Source organism: Tursiops truncatus, chromosome 1 (genome assembly GCF_011762595.2).
Source record: "Tursiops truncatus isolate mTurTru1 chromosome 1, mTurTru1.mat.Y, whole genome shotgun sequence".
NCBI lineage: Eukaryota > Metazoa > Chordata > Mammalia > Artiodactyla > Delphinidae > Tursiops > Tursiops truncatus.
In genome coordinates, this window is record NC_047034.1 from 169,246,670 (window position 1) to 169,273,873 (window position 27,204).

General features: G+C 41.8%; 1 protein-coding gene and 1 long non-coding RNA gene across 8 annotated transcripts in view; one reads left to right on the forward strand and one right to left on the reverse strand.

Moving 5' to 3' along the window:
• Positions 1-8,255: 8,255 nt before the first annotated feature.
• Positions 8,256-11,776, reverse strand: LOC141277034 (uncharacterized). Its single transcript, XR_012327640.1, has 2 exons — positions 11,508-11,776; positions 8,256-9,830 (listed from the first exon to the last, which is right to left on the reverse strand). It is a non-coding gene; the product is annotated as an uncharacterized lncRNA (long non-coding RNA).
• Positions 11,777-11,796: 20 nt separating this feature from the next.
• Positions 11,797-27,204, forward strand: part of UBR4 (ubiquitin protein ligase E3 component n-recognin 4) — a 127,894-nt gene continuing 112,486 nt past the window's right edge. For all 7 annotated transcript variants that reach the window (XM_033842279.2, XM_033842298.2, XM_033842300.2 and 4 more), the window contains exons 1-11: positions 11,797-11,999; positions 18,918-19,015; positions 20,251-20,354; positions 21,127-21,256; positions 21,370-21,509; positions 22,016-22,118; positions 22,236-22,377; positions 22,534-22,658; positions 25,625-25,749; positions 26,362-26,421; positions 26,522-26,712. In XM_033842279.2, the coding sequence (XP_033698170.1) occupies positions 11,824-11,999; positions 18,918-19,015; positions 20,251-20,354; positions 21,127-21,256; positions 21,370-21,509; positions 22,016-22,118; positions 22,236-22,377; positions 22,534-22,658; positions 25,625-25,749; positions 26,362-26,421; positions 26,522-26,712 (1,394 nt within the window). In that variant the 5' untranslated portion in view covers positions 11,797-11,823. The remainder of the gene's footprint in view (positions 12,000-18,917; positions 19,016-20,250; positions 20,355-21,126; positions 21,257-21,369; positions 21,510-22,015; positions 22,119-22,235; positions 22,378-22,533; positions 22,659-25,624; positions 25,750-26,361; positions 26,422-26,521; positions 26,713-27,204) is intronic.

The window sequence follows — 27,204 nt, forward strand, 5'->3', positions numbered from 1 at the left end:
AGATGGGAATAAGTACAACTTAAAAAAATTCTGCCCTGGTTTTGAGAAAGCCTGGCTGGAATTTTGCCTGTCCTAAATAAGTGTGTGCGAGCTGCGTCATTAACTATTGCCTTGCTGCCTGCTCTGCTCACACGGCCCAATACGTCTGCTCGATTCTAGTTTACATTTACCCATGTACGTGCCAGAATCTGAAAGGACAACCTGATGGGGGGGAAGTTACCTGCCTTTTCATAAAATTCCCTCTATTTCAGCTTTAATCATAACGATTTTACTGAAAGTTACCTCAAAGCAGGCAGTTAAAATAGCTAATGCTAACGACATGGTCAAATCTAAGTCTTCTAAGTTCTCAACCTTTCTTAATCTCAAAGCAGCACTTGCTTCTGACCAGCCATGCTCAGCCTCTACCCATGGCCTTTGAAACTGCTTCCTCTCAGATCTCTGATGTGTTTTCTTTCCTTCTTTTTTTGGCCTTTTTTTTTTCTTTTTCTTGGCCATGCTGCCTGCAGTGGAAGCGAGAAGTCCTAACCACTGGACTGCCAGGAATTCCTGTCTGATGTGTTTTCTTGTCCTCCTCTTTTGCTGTGTGTATCCCTAGAGCCATGTGTTTTCCCTTGCCTTCATAAAATAGGTTAATTTGGGCGCCCCCTGGAGTGTTTCACTTAGAGAAGTAAGTTCTTCAGTATTTTTTATGTCATTTTTTTATTAGTTTGGTCAGCATACAAGATCTTTTGGTGTAAAATTTTGCCACTGAATAGTATTTAATGATTCTTAGTCCCTGTTGGGAATAATGTGGAATGCTCTGTGGCTATTGCTATAATTTCTCCTTAGCGTTTGACTCTGGACGGTAATCAGTGATTTAAATCCAGAATTAAATCCAGAATTGCGGTTAGAATGTCCGGGATCAGTAAGGGCCTTTTTAAATTTTGATAATTTTTTTGGAAGAGGGGTTTAAAAAATAATGTGTTATGCCCCACTGATCCTCTTAAAATTATAACCTATTGATTTAACACCACTTTAAAAGTGGTGATACCTGCTCCCCTTCTCCCAGCAAAGAAATTCGGTGAGCAGGCTAATGTGCAGTTAATACAGTTTTATATAGATTCCATCTTTTCTTCAAGCTTCTCTCAAGTCAATCCCTAGATGAAGCCAGACCAGCAGAGAACTAGCTGTGCATCTAGGTTGAACTTGAGGGGACAGTATTTTGTCATAGCCTATCCTTAGGAATGGACTTTAGAACTTGATGCTGCATTTATTCTGTTAAGGACATTGTTTATCATATTATGTAGAGCACCAAATAGAAATTTCCCTCTTGTCTTGGTATCAGGAATAGTTTATCTCTTAAGTCACTTTAAAAAATCTTCTTTTCCTTGACTTTAAATAGAACATGTAGGGCTTCCCTGGTGGCGCAGTGGTTGAGAGTCCGCCTGCTGATACAGGGGATACGGGTTCATGCCCTGGTCTGGGAGGATCCCACATGCCGCGGAGCGGCTGGGCCCGTGAGCCATGGCCACTGAGCCTGTGCATCCGGAGCCTGTGCTCCGCAACGGGAGAGGCCACAACAGTGAGAGGCCCGCGTACCACAAAAAAAAAAAAAAAAAAAAAAAAAATAGAACATGTACATTATTAAAAAAAAAAGTTAAAATTCAAAAATTAATATGGACTAGTTCTAATATTGATTACCCATAAGGGCACTGATAGTCCAAGTTTAATGTTCTTGTATACATACTCTTTTTTTTTAATTTTTATTTTTTGGTCGTGCCACATGGCTTGCGGGATCTTAGTTCCCTGACCAGGGATAGAAACCGGGCCATGGCAGTGAAAGCCCAGAGTCCTAACCATTGGACTTCCAGGGAATTCCCTATACATACTCTTTCTTTTTTTTTTTTACATACTCTTTCTTAACGGCATCATGCTATTTAATTCTGCTACTTGTTTTTTCAACTGATGCATCTTAAACATCATGTATTTGTAGAGATTCCCTAAATCCTTTCTGGAACAAAGTATGACAGAAAAAAATACTCAAGTCCTAACATATGTATTAGAGACTTCAATGCAAGTCACCTAACCTCTCTGAGTGTGTTTTACCATTTGTGTGAGGGCATAGATTACATGGTCTGTAAGGTCTTTCAGCTCGGAAATTTCAGATTTGTAATTTCACTTCCTTTATAAATTGCCTTTTCTGGTAAGAGTGTATTACATAAACTACAATTATCAGGATTATCCCAAGACTTATTTACAGATTTCTGTTCATTTAAAATTTTGTTTTAAAGTCATGAATCTATCTTTCTCTATATTCTTTACTTGGAATGCTTTCTTCCCTTCTCAAAATCTGGTTTGTCTGAAATCTAAACTCCATAAAGCCTTCCCTGTTGATTTTGGCTACCAAGGACCTCCGAGTTTCCTGGCTACTAACCACACAATTTCCTGAATGATGTATCCTAGCATTTTATTATTTCAGTCATTTTGTGTCTCCCAGGGATTGTCAGACTGTTTTCTCAATTCTCCACAATCTTAAACATGAAGCTGCTACTTGACAAATAGTTCCCCAAATGGTTATACCTTCTTAATAGAAGCCTTGTCCCTAGTTTCTTAAGTTTCTACAGTGCCTTTGGTGACTTAGTAAGGAATTTTTATATTGACCGAAATGCCAAGAGATAGTCCTACCCACCTTTCCCTGGTGTGCCTGGAGCTCTGACAAACCCTGCTTTGCCACTTAAAAGAAATGCTCATAAGATCAATATGGGAAATGAGCTTCGTGGTACCGTAATTTCCATTTTAAAAAGGAAAGGTATCTTTTTGGTATTATATTTATATGTACTTATATAAACAAACAAAAAAAAACTTTGATTACTCAGACTCAAAGTCCAAATAGGTTTTGGAAAACACTATTCTTTATAACAACTGCCTTAACATTCAAAAATTGACAATTATTCCATAATTAAAGCAAGGTAGACAACATTGTGCACTTTTATTTTTGTAAAATGTAAACTGAGAAGTACCATCTACCTTTCAATAATGGAGATACTGGTACTTTGTATGCATGAACTGCTTCCATTTTTGCTGCTAAATTCTTTATTTTAAAAGATTATAGAAGTTAAAAAAAATTAAACAATGCCAAAGAAATTAAGGCGAGTCTCCCCTTCAAAACCTTCCCCAACCCTCTATTTCCCGGAGGTAACCACTGAACAATTTGTTTTGCATCTCTCCAGACCACATAATGTTCTGCAACTTGATTTTATCATGCCACATATCATGGAGAGCGTTCCATATTAGGAATATAGATCTCCCACACCCTTTTTTTAGTGGCCACAGGGTTGAAATTCCTTTTTTTAATTTTTATTGGAGTATAGTTGATTTACAATGTCATGTTAGTATCAGGTGTACAGCAAAGTGAATCAGTTATACATATATATATATATCCACTCTTTTTTAGATTCTTTTCCCATATAGGCCATTACAGAGTACTGAGTAGAGTTCCCTGTGTTATAGAGTACGTCCTTATTAGTAATTTATTTTACATATATTAGTGTATATATGTCAATCCCAATCTCCCAGTTTATCCCTCCCCAACCCCCCCTTACTTCCTGGTAACTGTAAGTTTGTTTTCTACATCTGTGTCTCTATTTCTGTTTTGTAAATAAGTTCACTTGTGCCTTTTCTTTTAGATTCCACATATAAATGACATCATATGATATTTGTCTTTCTCTGACTTACTTCACTCAGTATGACAATCTCTAGGTCCATCCATGTTGCTGCAAATGGCATTATTTTGTTCTTTTTTATGGCTGGGTAATATTCCATTGTATATATGTGCCACATCTTCTTTATCCATTCCTCTGTTGACGGACATTTAGGTTGCTTCCATGTCCTGGCTATTGTAAATAGTGCTGCAATGAACATTGTGGTGCGTGTGTATTTTCGAATTATGGTTTTCTCCGGATGTATGCCCAGGAGTGGGATTGCTGGATCATATGGTAGCTCTATTTTTAGTTTTTAAGGAACCTCCATACTGTTCTCCATACTGGCTGTACCAATTTACATTCCCAGCAAGAGTATAGGAGGGTTCCCTTTTCTCCACACCCTCTCCAGCATTTATTGTTTGTAGTTTTTTGATGATGGCCATTCTGACAAGTGTGAGGTGATACCTCATTGTATTTTTTTTTTTTTTTTTTGTGGTATGCGGGCCTCTCACTGTTGTGGCCTCTCCCGTTGCGGAGCACAGGCTCCGGACGCGCAGGCTCAGCGGCCCCACGGCTCACGGGAGCGTGGGATCTTCCTGGACCGGGGCACGAACTCGTGTCCCCTGCATCGGCAGGCGGACTCCTAACCACTGTGCCACCAGGGAAGCCCCTCATTGTATTTTTGATTTGCATTTCTCTAATAATTAGTGATGTTGAGCATCTTTTCATGTGCTTTTTGGCCATCCATACGTCTTCTTTGGAGAAATGTCTATTTAGATCTTCAGCCCATTGTTTTTTTTGTTTGTTTGTTTGTTTGTTTTTTTGCCCATTGTTTTTTTTGTTTGTTTTTGGTTGTGCTTGCCCCGTGGCTTGCCAGATCTTAGTTCCCCAACTAGGGATTGAACCCGCAACCTTAGCAGTGAAAGCATGGAGCCCTAACCACTGAACTGCCAGGGAATTCTGTTCTGCCCATTTTTTGATTGGGTTGTTTGTTTTTCTGATATTGAGCTGCATGAGCTGTCTGTATATTTTGGAGATTAATCCCTTGTCGGTTGCTTCGTTTCCAAATATTTTCTCCCATTCTGAGGGCTGTCTTTTCATTTTGTTTGTTTTCCTTTGCTGTGCAAAACCTTTTAAGTTTAATTAGGTCCCATTTGTTTATTTTGTTTTAATTTTCATTACTCTAGGAGGTGTATTGAAAAACATCTTGCTGTGATTTCTGTCACAGCGTTCTGCCTATGTTTTCCTCTAAGAGTTTTATAGTATCCAGCCTTATATTTAGGTCTTTAATCCATTCTATTTTTGTGTATGGTGTTAGGGAGTGTTCTAATTTCATTCGTTTACCTGTAGCTGTCCAGTTTTCATAGCACCACTTACTGAAGAGACTGTCTTTTCTCTGAAATTCTTAAGTGTTATTCCATTAGGGATTTATTTTTTTAATTAATTTATTTTTTTGGCTGCTTTGGGTCTTTGTTGCTGTGCACGGGCTTTCTCTAGTTGCTGTGAGCAGGGGATACTCTTTGTTGCGGTGCGCGGGCTTCTGATTGTGGTGGCTTCTCTTCTTGTGGAGCACGGGCTCTAGGCATGCAGGCTTCAGTAGTTGTGGCACACGGGCTCAGCAGTTGTGGCTCATGGGCTCTAGCGTGCAGGCTCAGTAGTTGTGGCGCACGGGCTCAGCAGTTGTGGCTCATGGGCTCTAGCGTGCAGGCTCAGTAGTTGTGGCGCACGGGCTTCGTTGCTTCACGGCATGTGGGATCTTCCCGGATCAGGGCTCGAACCCGTGTCTCCTGCATTGGCAGGCGGATTCTTAACTACTGCGCCACCAGTCCCACCATTAGGGACTTTTATGAGATCAGTTGAATACTCTTTCAGTTAAGTCTCTCTTGTATTATTTAGACCATCCTTCCAGTAAGGGTTTATAATAACATAAAGAATGTGTACACCCACCTCCTCATTTTTTAAGGAGTTTGGGTGTGATGTCAGTTGAGACTGACCTTCAACCAAGAAGCCATTTTCCCGCCAGTCTTGAGACTTATCTAAATTTCTGATCGCTGATACTGGGAATGTGCCTATTCCGGGAGAGACTGAGCTCATTTAGGAAGGTGTCTTTATAAAATAACCACAGAGGGCTTCCCTGGTGGCGCAGTGGTTGGGAGTCCACCTGATGATGCAGGGGACGCAGGTTCGTCCCCCAGTCCGGGAAGATCCCACGTGCCGCGGAGCGGCTGGGCCCGTGAGCCATGGCCGCTGAGCCTGCATGTCTGGAGGCTGTGCTCCGCAACGGGAGAGGTCGCAACAGTGAGAAGCCTGCGTACAGCAAAAAAATAAATTAATTAATTAAATAAAGTAACCACAGACTCATATTGAAGCATACGTTTTTTTGTTTTTGTTTTTTTGGCCATGCTGCGCGGCTTGTGGGATCTCAGTTCCCCAACCAGGGATTGAACCTGTGGCCCCTGCAATGGAAGCGTGGAGTCCTAACCACTGGACCACCAGGGAATTCCCTGAAGCATACTGTTGACTATAACATGCAATCCGAAAGAATGAAAGTTAAGAAAGCAAAAATACACATCCAAGGCACACTCATATAAGTCCATCATACTTCTTTATAGTTTTGGTGATATTGTACATCCCGTGTGCTGTGATAAGATAACCTAGACTAGAAGACTGATGACCAGAATGCCAGCTTATTGATAACAGTGAAGACTGTAAATGCAAAGAGGAATAGACTACTTATGTCTGCTAGTTGAAATATGTAGTCTCTCCTATGAAAAAGCCTGGAAAATAAGTCAAAGTGCTATTATAAGTTTGCTTGGTTATTATGGACTTAGAATAGGGGGTGTGATATCCTATGCATGGTTTTTATCATAGATATATATCTGCAAGAGAGACCAGAATATTCACTTCCGCTGATCGGGACAGCCCTTCCTCATGCCCCAATAGTGCTAATACATAGAGTATAACCATTGGATTCCACTCTTCCTAGACTTTATGTACACCATTTTCTTTCTGTTAAGTGCCTGCCATATGTCATTATACTCATGATATACTAACCATGTTTTCCTAATCACAAAGTATTTACAATATTTTTAACTTTTTATTTTGATACAGTTTCAGACTTAGAGAAAGATTACAAGAAGAGTACTAAAATTCTGATACCCTTCACTCGGATTCCCCAGATGTTAACATTTTCCACCTATTTGCTTTATTCTCCCATCTCTCAATGTAGCTTTGCAATAGAGTACATAAACCAGCATGCATTGTTTTTTTAAAATTGAAGTATAGTTAATTTACAATGTTTCAGATGTCCAGCAAAGTGACTCAGTTATTTTTATACCTGTATATATATACACATATATATACTTTTTCAGATTCTTTTCCATTATAGTTTTACGAGATACTGAATATAGTTCCCTGTGCTATATAGTAAATCTTTATCTATTTTATCCACCACATTGATCTTTAAACCATACAGTTCAGCTACAGCTGCTTAATTTTCTTTCATTATATTTCCTGTAATGTGACTATATCATTTCTTGCTTTCTTTTAAAATTTTAGTTCCTTGCCCAGCCACTTGGGCTTAGAAGAGAACTAGTATTTTAAGTCCCTCAGGTAATAATTTATAAAAGTTACCATTTTTTAGTTTCTATCTTATTTTCTGGGCCAAAGTATTAGAAGCTTATGTTTCATCTAGAAGTCTTTTTTACTCCCCTACTTATCCTGTTTCTTTCGTTATCTAAATTTAGAATGTGGATGCCATTCCAAATCTTTTTAAAATATTTATTTATTATTATTATTTTTAAAATTTATTTATCTATTTGGTTGTGCCGGGTCTTAGTTGAGACCGCAGGCTTCTTAGTTGCGGCATGCATGCGGACTCTAGTTCCCTGACCAGGGATCGAACCCAGGCCCCCTGAATCAGGAGCGCGGAGTCTTAACCACTGCCCCGCCAGGGAAGTCCCCATTCTAAATCTTTGTAGCAATACAAGAACAAACCTCCAATACTGAAATTAATATGGTATTTATAATGGAAGGTCATTGCCCTAGAATGCATTCTTCAAATCTATAAGCCAGAAATATTTAAAATATACCAAAAAAAAATGTTTAGGTACAGGTGCAAATCTCCCTGTGATAGTCTGCATTTGCCTTTTTTACTCTTTCGTACAGCTGCAGCAGATGGAGGGGGATGGAGGAGAGCAGGGTCATTTGATCTTTCATTATTTTCTGAAACCTCTCCAAGAGAACCTTTGCAGATTAATTTTGTCCTTTGAGTAAAATAAAATTAATGTCCTAAGAGCCACTATAAAATGCCTGGTCTCCAGCCTTCTCCTTAGGGTTCTGTTTCTGTATCTTGTAATATGACGATAGTTACTGTGTTACGGAAAGGTTTTTTTCCTTTTCATCTTTCATCCTTTTTATGTTTAAGGAAACTGCTGTTTTATTAACCCGATATAAGACACTAAAGGAAAATCTCTACTGTTACCACTGAAGCCATGTTTTCCTCCAAGACTGGCCTTGACTTGACTGAATTTTATTTCTAATGTAAAATAGCTCTTTTCTTATGAAGAGTCCAGATTGAACACCAGGTACCAATTTATTTATCAGCATCACACCGGGAATAAAAGGCGCTCCTCCAAACCATGGGGGAGAATTTCAGGGCTTTCAGGATTTTCAAAACGTCTTCACAGTTCTTGTGAACACTTTTTTTTTTTTGCGGTACGCGGGCCCCTCACTGCCGCGGCCTCTCCCGCTGCGGAGCACAGGCTCCGGACGCGCAGGCTCAGCAGCCATGGCTCACGGGCCCAGCCGCTCCGCGGCACGTGGGATCCTCCTAGACCAGGGCACGAACCCGCGTCCCCTGCATCAGCAGGCGGACCCTCAACCACTGCGCCACCAGGGAAGCCCCTTGTGAACATTTTCTGATTTGGGTGCACTGTGAGCCACAGGGCCTGGAGCTCAAAGTCATCCTCCGAGAACTCACAAACAAGAGGGTCCTGAAGGCATGCATACCTTTCTTTAAGTCAAACTGCTTTTCCCTCTTAGATCTGGAACCCAGATCATTTTTTATCGGCAAAAATATAGACATTATCCTGTGGATAAAAGTTCACATTCTTTCCGTTCAGAGTAATGATTGTAAACTTGATCAAAGAACTCGGGAGGAGAATGGATACATAGAGCAAGCAATTAGTTTTTTTTTTTCATTTCATTCAAGTTGATGTAGTACATCATTATACTGCATAGTAAGAGCATTGTTGTAAAGAATATTAAATAAGTAGCACTCAGCAAAACAAGACAATAAGGGAAGGCTAGGATGTGGAGTTTCGGAGAGTTAATATTTCCTAAATTGAAGTTAGAGAAGTCCAGGAAATTGATAATTCTTAGGACAGTCTTATAGGAATGTGTGCCTTTAAGGAGTTTTTTTAAAAAATTCTTTTCCATTATGTTTTGTTACAGGATATTGAATGTAGTTCCCTGTGCTATACAGACCTTGTTGTTCATCCATTCTATATATAACAGTTTGCATCTGCTAATTCCATCCCTCCCCCATACACCCTCTCCCTTGGCAACCACAAATCTGTTCTCTATGTCTGTGAGTCTGTTTCTACTTTGTGGATAAGTTCATTTATGTAATATTTTAGATTCCACATATAAGTGATATCATATGGTATTTGGCTTTCTTTCTGACTTCCTTCACTTAGTATGATAATTTCTCGGTCCATCCATGTTGCTGCAAATGGCATTATTTCATTCTTTTTTATGGCTGAGTAGTATTCCATTGTATAAAGAAGTTTTATTATTATTTTCAATTTTATTTATTTATTTATTTTTGGTTGTGTTGGGTCTTCGTTGCTGCATGCTGGCTTTCTCTAGTTGCGTTGAGCGGGGCCTACTCTTCGTTGCGGTGCGCGGGCTTCTTATTGTGGTGGCTTCTCTTGTTGTGGAGCATGGGCTCTAGGTGCGTGGGCTTCAGTAGCTATGGCTCGCAGGCTCAGTAGTTGTGGCTCACAGGCTCTAGAGTGCAGGCTCAGTAGTTGTGGCGCACGGGCTTAGTTGCTCCGCGGCATGTGGGATCTTCCTGGACCAGGGCTCGAACCCATGTCCCATGCATTGGCAGGTGGATTCTTAACCACTGCGCCTCCAAGGAAGGTCCTATAAAGAAGTTTTTAACAAAGAATTAGAAAATATAAAGAACCAAACAGAATTGAAGAATACAATAACTGAAATGAAAAATACACTGGAAGGAGTCAATAGTAGACTAAATGAGGCAGAAGAACAGATCAGTGAGCTGGAAGACAGAGTAGTGGAAATCACTGCTGCTGAAGAGAAAAATGAAAAAAAGACTGAAAAGAAATGATGACAGTTTAAGAGACCTCTGGGACAACACCAAGTGTGCTAATGTTTGCATTATAGGGGTCCCAGGAGGAGAAGAGAGAGAGAAAGGGCCTGAGAAAATATTTGAAGAGATAATAGCTGAAAAGGCCCCTAACCTGGGAAAGGAAACAGTCACCCAAGTCCAGAAGTGCAGAGAGTCCCATACAGGATTAACCCACAGAGGAACACACCAAGACACACTGTAACCAAAATGGCAAAAATTAAAGATAAAGAGAGAATATTAAAAGAAACAAATAACATACAAGGGAACTCCCATAAGGCTATCAGCTGATTTTTCAGCAGAAACTCTGCAGGCCAGAAGGGAGTGGCACAATACTTAAAAGTAATGAAGGAGAAAAACCTGTGACTACTAAGCATACTCTACCCAGCAAGGTTCTCATTCAGATGTTTTTTTTTCAGGATTTTATTTTATTTTCTCCAGGTCTTACTGAGATATAGACCCACAGCACTGGCTAAATGTAAGGCGTACAGCATAACGATTTGACTTAAAATCATCATAAAGGGATTATCACAGTAAGTTTAGTGGACATCCATTATCTCATATAGATACAAAATGAAAGAAAAAATGTTTTTCCTTGTGATGAGAACTCTTAGGATGTATTCTCTTAAGAACTTTCACATATAACATACAGCAGTGTTAACTATGTTTATCATTCTGAACTGATTCGGATTTGATGGAGAATCAAAAGCTTTACAGACAAGCAAAAGCTAAAAGAATTCAGCACCATCACATCAGACCAGCTTTACAAAAAACGCTAAAGGAACTTCTCTAGGCGGAAAAGAAAAGCCCACAACCAGAAACAAGAAAATTACCGGATGAAAAGTTTACATTCTTTCTTTGCTAGTAGAAAAAGGGGGGAATGGAACGTTACCTGGCAAATAGCAAAGAGCGATGCAAACACGAGCTGGTAACATTGCTAATGATGGTAATCAAAACATAAAAGGAGGGCTTCCTTGGTGGCGCAGTGGTTGAGAGTCCGCCTGCCGATGCAGGGGACACAGGTTCGTGCCCCGGTCCTGGAAGATCCCACTTGCCACGGAGCGGCTGGGCCCGTGAGCCATGGCCGCGGAGCCTGCGCGTCCGGAGCCTGTGCTCCGCAACGGGAGAGGCCACAACAGTGAGAGGCCCGCGTACAGAAAAAAACAAACAAACAAAAAACATAAAAGGGATTTCAGCGCGAAGAAAGGACTAGCGATTACACTAATAGCGAGAGGCGGTGTGAGAAGGAGAAAGAGTTTTGCAAACTGAAGCGCTATACTGTAACTGTTGGGAGTGGGCGGGGGGGTCATCAGGGAAGTGAAGCAGGTGACCTTGATTAGGCTTGACGGCCTTTTCCCGTCCTTAGCTTTCTTGAGCCGGGGCCATTATATTCGCCGATGCAGGTGTACTTCCCTGCCTTGGTCTAGTCAACTGAAAACAAGTCCCAAACTCACCTCTCCGGAGCGCCCGAAAGCCACAGACCTCCCATTTCCGGGAACGACTTCCAGCCCGCTGGCGCGGAGATTAACGCTCCCGCCCTTACCCGAAGGACTACGTCCTGCGCAGGCGCAACTCCTCGTCCCCGTCCCCACGCCGCGCCACGCTCCCCCTGCGAGAGCAGAGAGAGGCTGTCCTCGCGCGTCGCGTATTTTGGCTGGCGACTGCGTCGCGCAGTCTGACGTGTCTATTGCGTCACTTCCGCCCCCTCCCGGGAGGAGGCGCTGGGCCGGTGGCAAGCCCCCGGAGGGAGCTGCACTAGTACGACGGAAGATGGCGACGAGCGGCGGCGAAGAGGCGGCGGCTGCGGCGCCGACGCCCGGGGCCCCGGCAACGGAGGCAGACACGACCCCGGGCTGGGAGGTGGCGGTGCGGCCCCTGCTATCCGCGTCCTATTCCGCCTTCGAGATGAAGGAGTTGCCGCAGCTGGTGGCCTCAGTCATCGAGAGGTACCGGGCGGCGTCCCCGGTGGGGCGGGAACCGGGAGGGGGAGGGGAGGTCGTGCCAGAGGATCTGGACCCTCTGCCCGGCTACCTCCTGAGGCTCTGAGACCGCGGCCCTGGCCCCGGCTTCGGGGCTCCCTGGCCCTGGGAGAGGAAAGCTTGTCTGGTGTTCTTCCGCCAACCCGGGTAAATCCTGTGCCTCAATTTCCCTCGCGAGCAAAACTTTTGAGGACGCCCTCTCGGGAGGGCGTGGCCGGGTTGGTTTCGGAGTAATTTTGAGATGCATCGACCTCGTAGGGGAATGTTCCCGGGGCTGCCCCCTGTGTTAAGGTCAAAGCGCTGATGAGTTTGCATTTCTCGTCAGCGCTCTTCCCCCTAGCCTGGGCCGTAGCGGAGCCCAGGGTTTAAATTGAAGAGCTACCACATAATTTAATAACGGTCTCCCTGGTGCTGTAATTACTTGGGGGCACGTGCTGTTTCTGTGACTGAAGCCACTAGTTATCATTGATGACTTTGTTTTCAGGTTACACTTACGGTATATTGCTACCGTAACGGTCTTTGATTAAAAACATTGCAGTGTTATTCTGAGAGGTCATTTTCCCACTGAAACCGTATACTCGCCCTGTCTCTCAATAAAATATCTTTAGACTCTTACCAACGGGACTGTTTATTGGTTTGCTGTTACATGAATTTTTCTTTCTGAGATTCTTAGATTGTGAGAGTCCTGTACATACAAGGCCAGTGATATCACAGTGCCTGCCTTTTCCTGTCTTACCTTCCTCAGAGCAGTCTTTCATTAGTTTAATGGTAGACCTACCTTTAAAGCTAGTCTCATTTTCATTTTTCTAGCCAAACCTGACTTCAGCAACTTTCTGCAATTGCTAACTGGGTCATTTTAGCTTCATGCCAACAAGAGTATACCTACATGTTATCCAGAAGATTAGAAATTGCTATTTATTACTCAAGGGAGGCCCATGGTTTGACACATTGTCTATTATAGTGTTTATTGTTAGGTTTGTGATACTTTGGGTGAGGTTTAAAAAAACAATAAGATAATGGTTTGGTTTGGTAAGTTCACAGTTAACTTTACAGATGGATTTTCCTATCTTATTATTAAGCCAAGAAGTTTCGGAAGATGTAAACAAATATCAAAGATACTGCTCTCAAATTATGTAGTCTCTTTATAACTGTTTTAAACATTTGGATTAGTGGTATTTTTCCCGAATTACACTTGTCGTGTTCCACTTTTTAGAACATTTGCTTTTATGTTTTTATGGACATGAGCTGAGTAGGTAATAAAGTCATTTGTTGACACCCTGGCCCATACATCCAGTATTATGGGCCCACGCCTTTTAAACTGTAATAGTTAAGCAACTCCCTCCAACCTGTAGAAGGAGCCAAAACCAAATATGTCAAGGTACGTTTGAATTTTGCCAAATAAGTGATAGTGGCCCCTCTTGCACTCTGTATAGCTAAGATAATCAAGGGTTGCCTGCGTTTATAGACACTAATAAGACCTCTTTTCATGGTTTGGAAAAGAAATCCAAAATGATGGCTGTTTAGTAACACACATTTTTATTGGAAGGCAAGATCCTTGAAGTCTCTGTTCTGGTTTTTGTGGCTCAGTCAACTTTGGAAAGCCTGTTATGTGTCCTCTTCAGGCTCTCTGAGAGCAATATGATCTGAAGGTTGTGCTTATTGTCTGAGAGGTCATTTTCCCACAGAAACAGTTTTTTCTCTCTCTCCCTCCCTCCCTCTCTCAATAAAATATTTTCAGACTCTTGCAAATGGGACTGTTTATTGGTTTGCTGTTACATGGTTCTGTAATTTCCAGAAGAAATATCTGGCTTACAAGTTCTTTACAGTTAGAACAACTAAACACATCAAGTGTTCAGTTTGGTGTAGAGCAGAGGTCAGCACATTTTTTCTGTAAAGGATCAGAGTAAATTTAACCTGCAGGCCATACGGTGTGTACACTCGTCATCTCTGCCATTGTATGGCGAAAGCAGCCGTACACATTACATAAATAAATGGGTGTGGCTGTGTTCCAGAATCTTATTTATGGGCACAAATGTGAATTTCGTATGATACTTATATGTCACAAAATGTTCTTTTGATTTTTTTTCTTTCCAGCCATAAAAACACATGTAAAAACCATTCTTAAATATGGGCTGTACAGAGATAGGTGACTGGCTGGATTTGACCTGCAGGCCAACCCCTGGTTTAGAGCACAAAAATTAATACCCTGCTATCAATATTCTGTTTCTCAAAAGTTTTATTTGCTTTTCCAAAAAAAAAAGGTGTCAGAATTGTGGAATTATTTCTTGAACATCAAGTTATGGCCACTGAGTATAGAACCAGGTCAGAGCCAGCACTGTACAGATGCTGTGGCGCGCTTCGCTTTGCAGGTAATCAAAGGTTTAGGTGCCTAGGCTGCTACTTTACCTCTGTGGTTGCCTCTCCCAGACAGTCCCGTGTTTCTTTCTGTGGTTATGCCTTCCATGTTTTTCTTCTTTCCCTCCAGGGACCTTCTATTTTTCTGTTGCAGTCTGCTACTCTCTGCTTCCCTTTTTTTTTTTTAACTTTTTTTTTTTTTTCTTTTTGATGTCCTGGCTCCATCATGTCAGCTCTTACTTCCTATCTGGTGGCCTGCTCATCCATTGAATTCCTCCCTTTTTTTGACCTTTGGGGACGATGACACATGCCCTGAGAGACTCCTCCGCCATTCTACTTTCTGTCTCTATTCTTTCATACTACTTTCTGCCTCTATTCTTTCATACTTTTATAGTTGGAATTGACCTTTGGGCTTGAAGAAAAGGTAGAAGAAATACTTCCTAGATCCAGACCCTGTTTTTTTTTTTTTTTTTGGCAGCACCACAAGGCTTGCAGGATCTTAGTTCCCCAACCAGGGATTGAACCCGGGCTCTTGGCAGAGTACTAACCACTGGACTGCCGGGAAGTCCCTGGACCCTGTTTGTTAAGTTTGACTTTGTAACCAAACTGAAACAAAGGAGGGAGTAGCATGGATAAATTGGGAAGCATACTCTCAAAAGTGTCATTAGATTTTTTTTTTCCTGTACGCGGGCCTCTCACTGTTGTGGCCTCTCCCGTTGCGGAGCACAGGCTCCGGACGCGCAGGCTCAGCGGCCATGGCTCATGGGCCCAGCCGCTCCGCGGCGTGTGGGATCTTCCCGGACCGGGGCCCGAACCTGTGTCCCCTGCATCGGCAGGCGGACTCTCAACCACTGTGCCACCAGGGAAGCCCCTGTCATTAGATTTTTTTTTTTTTTTTTTTTTTTTTTAGATTTTTAAAGGAGAAGGATATCTGAGTTTACTTAAAGGGGACTTCATCTTCATTTCTACTGCTTATTGATAGCATGTCTTTTAGCAGTAAAGATTGAAAATCTTTTAAACACCATTACTTTTCTAGACCAGAAATGAAGCTAGAACTAGCTTAACGGAGCACATGCCATATGTGGGCTTAATTGCTTAAAGTGTAATTGCTGAATGTAGCCTTATATACTACCCAATACAGAAATCCTTTTTTTTTTTAAAAAAATATTTCTTTATTTATTTGGTTGTGCCGGGTCTTAGTTGTGGCACGGTGCACCGGATCTTTTTAGTTGCCACATGCAGGATCTAGTTCCCCGACCAGGGATCTAACCTGGGCCCCCTGCATTGGGAGCGCAGAGTCTTACCACTGGACCACCAGGGAAGTCCCCAGACTTCCTTTCTTAACTCTGTGCAGGATAAGTTGGTGAGAATGTTTCTCATTGAATAATTTGACTGAGTCTTTGTAGATTAAAAAAAAAGAAAAAAAGCCCTTTTCCCCTGAGCCAGTCCTTCCTAGGCTGTCCAGCCTTTCTTAGTGATAAGCCTCCTTGAGTCTCTGCCTCCCAGCTATTTGATAAAATTTAGGCTGAGGAGGCCTACTTGGGAAGGCAGAAGCTGTTACAGCATCCCCATTAGATAATGCAGTCATTTTCTAAAAATCTCTTAAGGGAGAAAGGGCTGCACTAGTGCCATCATCAGCCGAGTTCGTGATTGACCTACAGAAAGAAAGCCAGCCACCAAATGATAAGTGTATATAGTTAGTTGTGAGATCAGGTAATGTTTCCATGTCTCAGTATTACATTCCCTGCAGGTTTGTGGAGAGTGTGAGGGATGTATGTGAAAACTTTCAGTTCTTTGGTTAACATGTATTGAGTACTCTGTGACACACAGCAGATGGTCAGTAAACACATATTTTTTAAATGAATATAACTCATTAATGTATTCGTTATGCTTGTTTCATGATTCTAAGTATCTTGAAACAAGCATAATAGATTCTATACTTGGGAGTTTATGATTCTGTTGAGGGGAAAGGGCTTTGTGGAGTTTCCACAGTTTACAACAAAGATATAAATAGTAATCTAAGAGGGAGAAGGAAGGTGAATCCTTAGTCTTTTATTTTGCTACATCTGATTTTTCACCTCTTCCTAGAAAAACCCAGATATTTCCAGACCCTGGCCAGTTCTTTTTTACTTACATGTCAAATTGGACTTCTCTGACCAAATTGGACTTCTGCTTAGCTGCTGTTTCCCTTTATGCTCTGCATTGCATTTATTTTGTATGGAATAAAACCACTTCAGATTCCTTGTCTTTTCAGCAGTGTTTGAGGCTCTGTGATACTTTCGTTGCAGTTTGTAAGGCGAAGTAGACGTTTGAGGAAAATAGCTTGACTGCCTAGAGGAGAGATATTTTTACCTTGAATTCTCCTTATTTTTCTTCCTGTCATATTTGCCTTCAATTTCTGCATTTCTCCCCTTCCTACCTAACGTCTTGCCCTTTCTTCCATTTTTCCATTTCTTTGCCTCCTTTGGTGACTTGGTGTGCGTCAGGTTCCTGGGAAACGAGGGTGGGGTAAGGAATTGTGGCGGCACATCTTCAGCAGGGTACTCAAACACAGTTGTTTCTTTAGAATCAAGAGATAACAACATTGTCCTTTGGGCCACATGTCCACCTGCCTACTCTCCCCTTCAAGTCTCTCTTTTTTTTTTTTTAAAGAAGGCACTCCGATATATTTTCTTTTTCTTATTTTGGCCGCAACGTGCGGCATGCAGGGTCCCAGTTCCCCAACCAGGGATCACCCTCGCCCCCTGCATTGGAAGGGTGGAGTCTTAACCACTGGACCACCCGGGAAGTGCCCCACCTTTAAGTCTTTTTAAAACTAATTTCCCTAGGTTTATCCTTACTTGTCCTAAGCAAATCGTAAGTTGAGCCTCAAGACTGCTCCATTTTTTTCTATTGCCAATGTCCATCTTTCCCCAAAGTGCGTTCTTTGTTCTTGATTGGAATAAGGCAGTTGTGTATTTCTAGGGCAGGAAGTAGGGTTTGTTAAATCATAATAGGGCAGCTTTGAACCAGGTAATTCAATATGTTTACTCCTATATTTTGGATATATTTTATTATCTGAATGGGAATGAAAGCAGCAGAATAAGTTCGTTTTTTGGATAGGCAGTCTTCCTCTTAGTTTTGGTAAACCTGTTCAGTTGCAAAACGTGGGGGTAAGCAGCTCTGAAACTTTGAAATAAAGCAGAGAAGGTAAATACTTAGTAAAATGGATCAAATTACAGGGTGGGGAAACCTTAGAACAATGAATGCATAAGTGTAAGGATGGGAGTGAAGGAACAGCTGTTCCTAGGAGGTGGAAGCAGGGGGTTGGGGAGTTCTCTGCTGAATGTGATATGACCCTCACCTGTGTGATGGCCCCTGAAGCTTTGAGTGTTGCTTGATGTTTTAAGGTTTTTGTTTCCTTCTTTTTGTCCATCTGACAACTAGGGAGAAATGATCCTTGATGGGCAGGGAGGTTCTTGCACATCATAGGTGCTCCATAAATATTTTTTCTTGGTGAAGGAGATATTCCAAGATAAGGAACTGATCTTTGATAAACACCTGTTTTTCCTTGATAAATCTCCAAATAGCAAAGTGTTTGCAGTGCCAGACTCTTAAGTGTTGTTTGAGGTGATTCATCACTCACGATGGCACCTTCCAAATGTTGAGTCTTTTTGGCTCCTGTGTTGATTTGGCAAGTGGATAGAGTCTTGACTCTGTTTACGTTTCCCTTCCTAGGCTGATAGTTCTTGCTGGAGAATTAACTTACTGAGGAAACTATTTAGCCACATTGCTCTCTTCTTTCCATTTAATAAGACATTTTAGTGTTTTCTTTGCCTTCTTGTTCCGTGGGTTGCAATTAGCATCTGATTTGATAAAGAGAATGACATAAATGTATCCAGCTTTTAGACGTAGTTGGGCTCCAGATTTTCACTGAAGAGGCCATTTTCTCAGGTAAAGATAAGGGATGTGGTTAGTAATCACTTTGTTGTGATCTAGCTGTATCCTATGGGTGTGGGGAGGGGGATGGAGGACTCTGGTACCTAAAGAATTTTGGATTTTATCACCCATCAGATGATTTCTTCCCTTGAGTTGTTGATTCTTTTTAAGTTACTGCATCATGGACTGGCCTTGTTTGGTCTTCAGAATGTGTTACTATAGTCTGTATTCCCACTAACAGTATTTTGAGTGCCCTGCTTCACCCCTCCTTTGGCCAGCTCATGGCATTATTAGCTTTGTCTTTGCCAGTCAGTAATACAGGACAAGATGGTATCCTGTTGTGTTTTTACTTGTATTCCTTTAATTCTAAGTGAGTTTGAAAGTGTTTCCTGTTCATTAGCCTTTGCCACTTACTAAGCCTGATACCTTGAACAAGGTACTTAGTTTAAACTCTCTAAGCTTCACTTTTCTCAACTTGGATATAGGGATGGTAACAGTGCCTACCAAGTAGGATTGCTACAAGGATTAAGTCAGGTAATGCCTGTAAAGGGGTAGGGTATCTGGCATATAGTAAGCACTAAGTAAATGTTGGCTGAATTATTTTCTTTGCAGTGAATCAGAAATCCTGCACCACGAGAAGCAGTATGAGCCATTCTACTCATCTTTTGTTGCACTTTCCACACACTATATCACAACAGTTTGTAGCCTCAGTAAGTATTCTGTTCTTGTCATTCCCTTTTAAGGGCTCATGAATAGGGAAATTGTGTGTCCTCTTGTTACGGTGTCTGAACAAGTTGCTAATGAAGTCTGTATTTTAGTTGTAACCTGTTCACTCAAGAGCGGAGACAACTGTCAGTATGATAAGGCTCTGGAAGTTCCTTTACCGAGGCCAACCACAAGAGATTTAAAAACTATTTGGTTTGGACATCTATTTCATAACCATTAAGTTAACCTTCCTTGCCTTTTTAATCAAAAACATTTTATTGATTTTACACATGTAGTTATTAGTGTGCTAATTTTGGGGGGCAGGGGGGGTGGGATTGGGGGGTTAGGTGGATACTGACCTGGGGTTAGCAGCCACTAACCAAGGCTCTATTCCTTATTTGATTTTGGTGAGAAGTTAAATTCTCCTTTTGTGTTCTCTGGTGTGTGACTGGATTTTAACTTTAGTTTTCCATCTTTTAAACTTTTCTACCCCCAAATGTGACCAAGCCCTTACTTTCCACTATTTCTGAAATTTTGCATTTTCACTTTTTTTTCCCAATCCTAACTCATATAGATCTGAAGAATTTGAATTATTTTACTTAAATAGTTTGCTAAGCAAGCAAAGTGAAAGGAAGTTACAGGGTTGCTGAGTAGTCTTTCGGTGTCTAGTGCTGTTTATTATAGGCATTGGCTACCACTGTAAGAATCACTTTTAGATTGGAGAAACTTTGAGTAGGAAGCCCGTTGCAAAAAGGGAAAGGAGAGGTAGTGTAGTCTACTGGGTAAGAGCATGAACTTTAGAGCCAGACTTCCTGGATTTAACTCCAGCTGCGTGACTTTGGTCAAGTCATTTAACCTGTCTATGGTTTAATTTCCTTATCTGTTAAAAAAAAAAAAGAAGGGAAGGGGGGTAACAATATTATCTACCCCATAGAATTGGTTTAGGGATTAAGTGGGTTAATATATTTGAAGTGCTTGGTACTTACTGTGATGTATTTCCTATTATAATTATCTTAATTTCTAGTAAATGTAAGATAAATTGATCTAGAAGCAGTTGATGCTTATCAATGCCAAAATGCCTTTGTTTGCCTGTAGAGTTGTTGGTTCTGAATAATTATTCTCGTAGAACGATATTGGGAATGTTGGACATACGGAGCTCAATACTTATTTGGTTTATTGACTGTGAGGCTGAAGTGAGTTATAGCAGTCTGAAGTTAAGTAAAATTTATTCCTTTCTCAGTTCCCCGGAACCAACTTCAGTCTGTGGCAGCAGCCTGTAAAGTCCTGATTGAGTTTTCTCTCCTGCGTCTGGAGAATCCAGATGAGGCTTGCGCTGTGTCCCAGGTAAGAGAGATGGGCCCATTTCTGGCCCTTATTTTGTGGTAGGCTTGTGACTGACAAGTGGAATGATGGAGAAGGGATGGCATTGAGCAGGGGTTGGTAAACTTTTTCTGTAATAGGCCACATAGTAGATAATTTGCCGACCATCCAGTCCCCGTTGCAGCTGATCTCTGCCTTTGTAGTGTGAAAGCAGCCACAGACGATACGTAAGTGGATGAGCATAGCTGTGGTCCAGTCAACTTTATTTACAAAAATAGGCAGTGGGCTGAGCTGGGGCTGTGGTTTACCACCCCCTGGTATAGAGGGCTGCAGAGGCTTTTTCAAGGATTGCAGAGATATGCCTGTGGGGGCCAGGCAAGTGACATAAAGTGAGTCAAGTATGCTGGTTGAGAAGGGTGCATGACCCAGCTATAAAGGGGCCAATTACTGTTTGGCTCCAGCTGACTGTTGCCCTACAGGAATGGCAGCAGAGTTGCTCTGTCTTGTAAATTATTGAGAGAGACAGGAAATCTGGATTTGTATGTTAAATCTTCCATGTTTTAAAAAGTTGGCCATAACTTCAAATTAAAACAACAACAACAACAACACTGAGGACAGTAAGACAAACCTGCAAGCAGATATGGTCTGAGGACCATCAGGTTGTGATCTCTGCTTTATTGTTTTTCCTAATTTGCAGTTCTTGGTATGAACCTAAATTTGGCCCCTTGCCAGCTAGAAGTCCCTAAAGAATAGACTCTTCTAAAAGGCATATTTGAATTTTTTTTTTTTTTCCCAGAAACACTTGATTCTCCTCATCAAGGGCCTGTGCACTGGCTGTAGCCGATTAGACAGAACTGAAATTATCACATTTACAGCAATGATGAAATCGGCCAAGCTGCCACAAACAGTGAAGACACTGTCAGATGGTGAGTGTTCCTTCACCAGACTTGGTTTCTTGGCCAGTCCTCTGGCCAGCTATTTCCTCTTTTGCCTTCTAGTGGCACTCCCCTCATCCCTCTCTTGCTTTTATATTTTGTAGTGGAAGATCAGAAAGAGCTGGCTGCACCAGTAAGCCCAGAGCTGAAGCAGAAGGAGGTCCAGATGAATTTTTTGAACCAGCTGACGTCAGTTTTTAACCCTAGAACTGTAGCATCATCACCCGTAGGTCCACAGACTCCGGTGAGTTACTTCAGCCAAATGGCCTCATCCTGTGGGGTTTGTTAAGATGATAATACTAGGAAAAATAGCTAACAAATGTATTTTACATTTGTGATATAAAATGATGTACCTGCCTTTGGTACAAAGCTGAAGAATACAAACCAAAAATAAGTAACACCCCAATTCCTTCTGTTCACAGTTATTACTACTTTGAGGACCATTTTCCCAACATTTCTCAATGCAAGTAGACAAAGAGCATGTACTCCTTTCTGTAAAAGGCATCACTCTATACTAGTTACAGAATATATATATTTTAAAGCTATATATTTTCCCCCTCCTCTTGGAAAAATGACTTGTATTTTCCCCAGCGTTAGAGAGGACTTTCCATCTCATTAACTGGGGGGTCTGAAGAGTATCTGTGGAGCAGCTGTTTAGTTTGGATGGTTGGTTCTATTCTGAACTTGAGGACAGCAGTCAACAGATGACAGTATCTTGATGGGCCTTTCACATCCTTTGTTTCTCTTCAGGCGGAAGGAGAAAATGATGAGCAGTCATCCACAGATCAAGCCTCTGCTATCAAAACCAAGAATGTGTTCATAGCTCAGAATGTGGCTAGTCTTCAGGAGCTTGGTGAGACTCTTAATTGTCATCAGAAAGGTGGTTTCTCTGCTTTCAGAAATTCCTTAAGTGGAAGAAAATCAAGCAGCAGAGGCCTGTTTGTAAGGTTGAGCTTTTTCATTAATTCAGGTGGCTCAGAGAAGCTACTGCGTGTGTGTTTAAACCTGCCCTATTTCCTACGCTACATCAATCGGTTTCAAGATGCAGTGTTGGCCAATTCCTTCTTCATCATGCCTGCAACAGTAGCAGATGCCACTGCTGTTCGTAATGGGTAAGGTGCCCCAGGGTGCATATGCTTTGCGTTTTAATGCTGCTCTCAAGAGAGAAACTGGTTAGTTTTTATGGCATGCCGACTTTCTTTAACTATCAGATTATAGAAGCAAGTGACTCAAAGAGACACTTTTGTTAACCTTCTCTTGTATTCCAGTTTTCATTCACTGGTGATTGATGTAACCATGGCATTGGATACCCTTTCTCTACCTGTGTTGGAACCTCTCAATCCTTCTCGTCTGCAAGATGTGACAGTCCTCAGCCTAAGTTGTTTGTATGCAGGTGAGAAGTTGTTATATCTGATCTCATTTTCTCAGCCAAGGACAGTTACACTTTCTGGAAACCATGAGATCCTTCTGAGTACTCTCTCCCCCTTTACTTAGACCCTTCCCCCAAGGATCATCTAAATATCTCATCTAGATGAAATGAGGTCTCAATAGGAGTCTTGTAAATTCGCTTATTCAACTGCTGCCATTGTGTTATGTGGATATTTGATTTCATAGTGTGCGCACACGTTAAGTGTCTGCTGTTTGAAAGCAAAATTCCAAGTGCTTTTGGGATATTGAGATGAGCAGTATGTAATCCCTGCCCTCAAGGAGCCTCTACTCGAGCAATGGAAGATAGATAGGACCACAGAGTGTAATATAAAACAGGAGATGATAAAGGTGATAAGAGAAGTATAGAATATTATGGGCACACAGAGAAGGGAGAATTGAGTCTTGCTATGGGAGCAGATTTGAGGAAGGATTCATAGAACAGGTGGTATCTGTTTATATTGATAAATGCAACGACAGTTATTCTTCATGCTGCCGCAAAATCCCCTCCCTTCCTGTTGATTATGCTGCCTTGGAAGTGGGGCCTGACAACTGGTGTTTACTCTCTTTTAAGTTATTGTTACAGTGGCTTTTTAACCCAAATTACTGATCCTTGGTTTTAAATACCATAGTCCTGGTATGTCTTGGGAGACATAACAATTTTCGATGTTTACTGGGTTCTGTGAGTGAGGATATGAACAGCCTTGGAAACCTGACCTTGGGAGCACCAAGAAATTGCTGAGGTTAATCATCTCCCTACATTCTTTGAATGACTTTATTATAAACATCTGTGTGTAAACAGGACTATAAAGATAAACGCACTTTCAATTGGGGAAGGCAGTATTCACAAAGGAGTTCTGTTGATGTATCTTGCAGGGCAGGTTGGATTTCAGTTTGGCTATCCCTAGGCAGAGGCAAAAGCAGGACCAAGAGTATCCTGGAATTTGGGGGAACATTGTGTGCGTGTGTGTGTGTGTGTGTGTGTGTGTGTGTGTGTGTGTGTGTGTGACTGTGTGTGATTAGTGGGTGTTGGACAGCTGGAAAGAAAGTACAGCCCAATCACAGAGGGCTTAGAAATGCAGTCTAAGTCATTTGGACCATATCCTGTAGACAGTAGAGACCATTAAAGATTTTGAAGTGTGCTATGATCTGAGCTATACTTTAGGAGCACATTGAAGCAGTAGTACCAGGCTGGAAGATCTGCTAGGAGGAGTTTGTGGTCATTTGGGCAAGACAGGTGAAGGGCCTGAGCGAGAGCAGCGGCAGTGGGAATGGAAAGCTAAGGCAGTGTGTGAGCAGGCGCTCTCTCCAAGCCCACTTCCAGTGTTTATTCCTAGTTCTCTATCTTTGATTTTTGCATTTTTAAATTTGAGGTTTATTAATTTCAATTTTCAGGGAATTTCTTGAATATCACATGGATCTCAGTGTACTTAGTTGATCAGGATTAAAGAGTCCTTAAAAATTCTTAGTTGTGGGCTTCCCTGGTGGCGCAGTGGTTGAGAGTCTGCCTGCCGATGCAGGGGACGCGGGTTCGTGCCCCGGTCCGGGAAGATCCCACATGCCGTGGAGCGGCTGAGCCTGCGTGTCCGGAGCCTGTGCTCCGCAACGGGAGAGGCCACAACAGTGAGAGGCCCGTGTAACGCAAAAAAAAAAAAAAAAAAAAATTCCTAGTTGTTAAGGGACTTCCCTGGCGGTCCAGCGGTTAGGACTCTGCACTCTCACTGCTGAGGGCACCTGTTCAATCCCTGGTCGGGGATCCCGCCTAAAAATTCTTAGTTGTTTAAAGAGCCCAGATTTGGATTGTTATTGAAATTTGGTCACTTGGAATTTGATTTAAAGAAAGGAATTTGGCCTTGATGTCTTTGAGAAATACTAAGCGTGGGATTGTTTTTTTTCCATCATCTTAAAAATTTTAAAAATATTTTAAAATTAATAATTTCATTTTTAAAGCAGTTTTAAGTTTGCAGAAAAATTGAGCAGTTTGTACAGAGTTCCCGTATACTCTTTCTCCGTTATATACAGTTTCCCTTATTGTTAACAATTGCATTAATAGGATACATTTGTTGTAATTGATGAACTAATATTGATACATTATTATTAACTGAGGTCCATAGTTTACTATGTTAGGGTTCCTTTTTTGTGTTGTACAGTTCTCTGGGTTTTGACAAATGCATAATGTCATGTAACCATCATCGTTGTGTCATAAGAATATTTTCACTGCCCTCCAAATTCCCTGTGTTCCACCTAGTGGTCCTTCTCCCCTACCCTTAACGCCAGTCCCTAGAATCCACTGATCTTTTACTGTCTCCACAGTTATCTTTTCCAGAATGTCATAGTTAGAATCAACTATGTAGTATGTAGCCTTTTCAGACAGGCTCCTTTTGCTTGCAGGGGGCGGGGGGTTTCAGGACCCCCCCTGGATACAAAAATCCACAGATGCTCGAAGTCCCTTGTATAAAATGGTGTAGTACAGTCAGCCTCAGCATCTGCAGATTCAGCATCCACCGATTCCACTAGCTGCATCTCCAGATGTGGAACTGGGGATGTGGAGGGCCAGCTGCATGCATTTAAGGGTCCTCTATGTCTTTTTGTGGCTTGGAAGCTCATCTCTTTACCGATGAGTAATATTCCTTGTATTGATATACCACAGCTTGTTCACTGATTCACCTATCAAAGGACATCTTAATTGCTTCCATTTGTTGGCAGTTATGACTAAAGCTACAGTAAATATTTGTGTACAGGTGTTTGTGTGGATGGAAGTTTTCAGCTCATTTGGGTAAATACCTAGGAGTGCGATTGTTGGATTGTATGGTAACACTGTGTTTAGTCTTGCCCTTATGGAATTTACTTTCAGTAATCAAATCATGGAATTGCTTGTAGGTGGGCTGTGTTTTTGTGTTTCACGTTCTTGGAATGTGTGTATCTCTTTTTCAGGTGTGAGTGTGGCGACTTGCATGGCCATCCTTCACGTGGGTAGTGCCCAGCAAGTGCGGACAGGGTCCACGAGCTCCAAAGAAGACGACTATGAGAGTGATGCAGCTACAATTGTCCAAAAATGTGTAAGCTACGCCTCTGGGGACACGGAACCTTGATTATTCAAATAAGGGAATATGGCCAGTTCCACTTTCTTTCTTTTTAGAGGGAAGGATGTGGAGTGCTCTCCATACCCCTTCCCCTTGGGTAGTAGGTCTAAGAGGTAGGCCTTTAGCTTGTTTATTTGGCAGATTGGTTGGCTCTGCAGGAAACACTGCAACTTTGTGGTGGCAGTGGACTTTGTGAAAGATGAGTCATTCAATCAGCAAATATATATAAGGGCTTACTGTACTGTGTCAGTGTACTTGCAGTGGAGGCATATGATAGACACAAGACAGTTTCAGATAGTGATACGTGGATTGGATGAACAAATGTGATAGAAAGTGATCTGATGTGGTGCTGGGTGTGCTGCTTTAGATTGGGTGGAGGGGACGCCTCTGAGAAGGTGACATGTGAGCTGAATGAAAAGATGGAGTCAACATCTTATGAAGGTCAAGGAAGGTGTGATGGAATTCTGTCATTGGAAGTGGCTTGAGGATATTGGTGTCTTCAAGCTAAATTGCTTTGGGTAGGATTTAGCATTTGTAATGAACTGTGTCACCTTGCTCAGATTTTTGTGTATGTTTGATATTGGACAGCTTGAAATCTATGACATGATTGGACAAGCGATCAGCAGTTCCCGCCGGGCTGGTGGTGAGGTAAGAAGTCTCTGCTATATTCCTGTCTTATATCTAGTCTGTAAGGTACGTAGCCTGTAAGATCTCTGTTTATATATATTTTTTGTGCCTTTTTCAATAGCACTATCAGAACTTCCAATTGCTGGGTGCCTGGTGTTTGTTAAACAGCCTTTTCCTCATATTGAACCTCAGTCCTACTGCCTTGGCTGATAAGGGGAAAGAGAAAGATCCGCTGGCTGCTCTCCGGGTCAGAGACATCCTTTCTCGTACAAAGGAGGGAGTGGGCTCTCCAAAGCTGGGGCCTGGAAAAGGGTATGTGTCCCCTTGACTGCCGCTCAGGTTTTGTTTTCCTGCCATTTTATATTGATGGGGAGCTAGTGTTAACTCCTCTCATCTCCACAGCAATAGAAAAATTTGCCTCCATCCAATTGAATGTAACTACTAAGAGGATGATCATAGTTTACTGTCTCTACATCATAGCTGTATGATTTTGGGTAAATCACTCATTCTCTCCAATCTTGTTTCCTTCTCTATAAGAGGGAGAAAACATCTGTGTAATACATATTTTAGGACTTCTGTGAGGTTCAAATCAGAAAAAAAATGCTTCTATTTTGTAAAATGGGCTTGTTTGACTTGGGGTTGGTTACTCACTTGTGTGTTTAACCTGTAAAGTGAGGATTCTGTCAGGTCCTCCTGGCTTGCTTCCTGAAACATTTACTACTGTTTTGATGAAGTCTGGACAGAAACCCTTGCTTGCCAGGAAAGAAGTTAGAGATGTGACTTCTGTGTTGTTCAAGGTTTTAT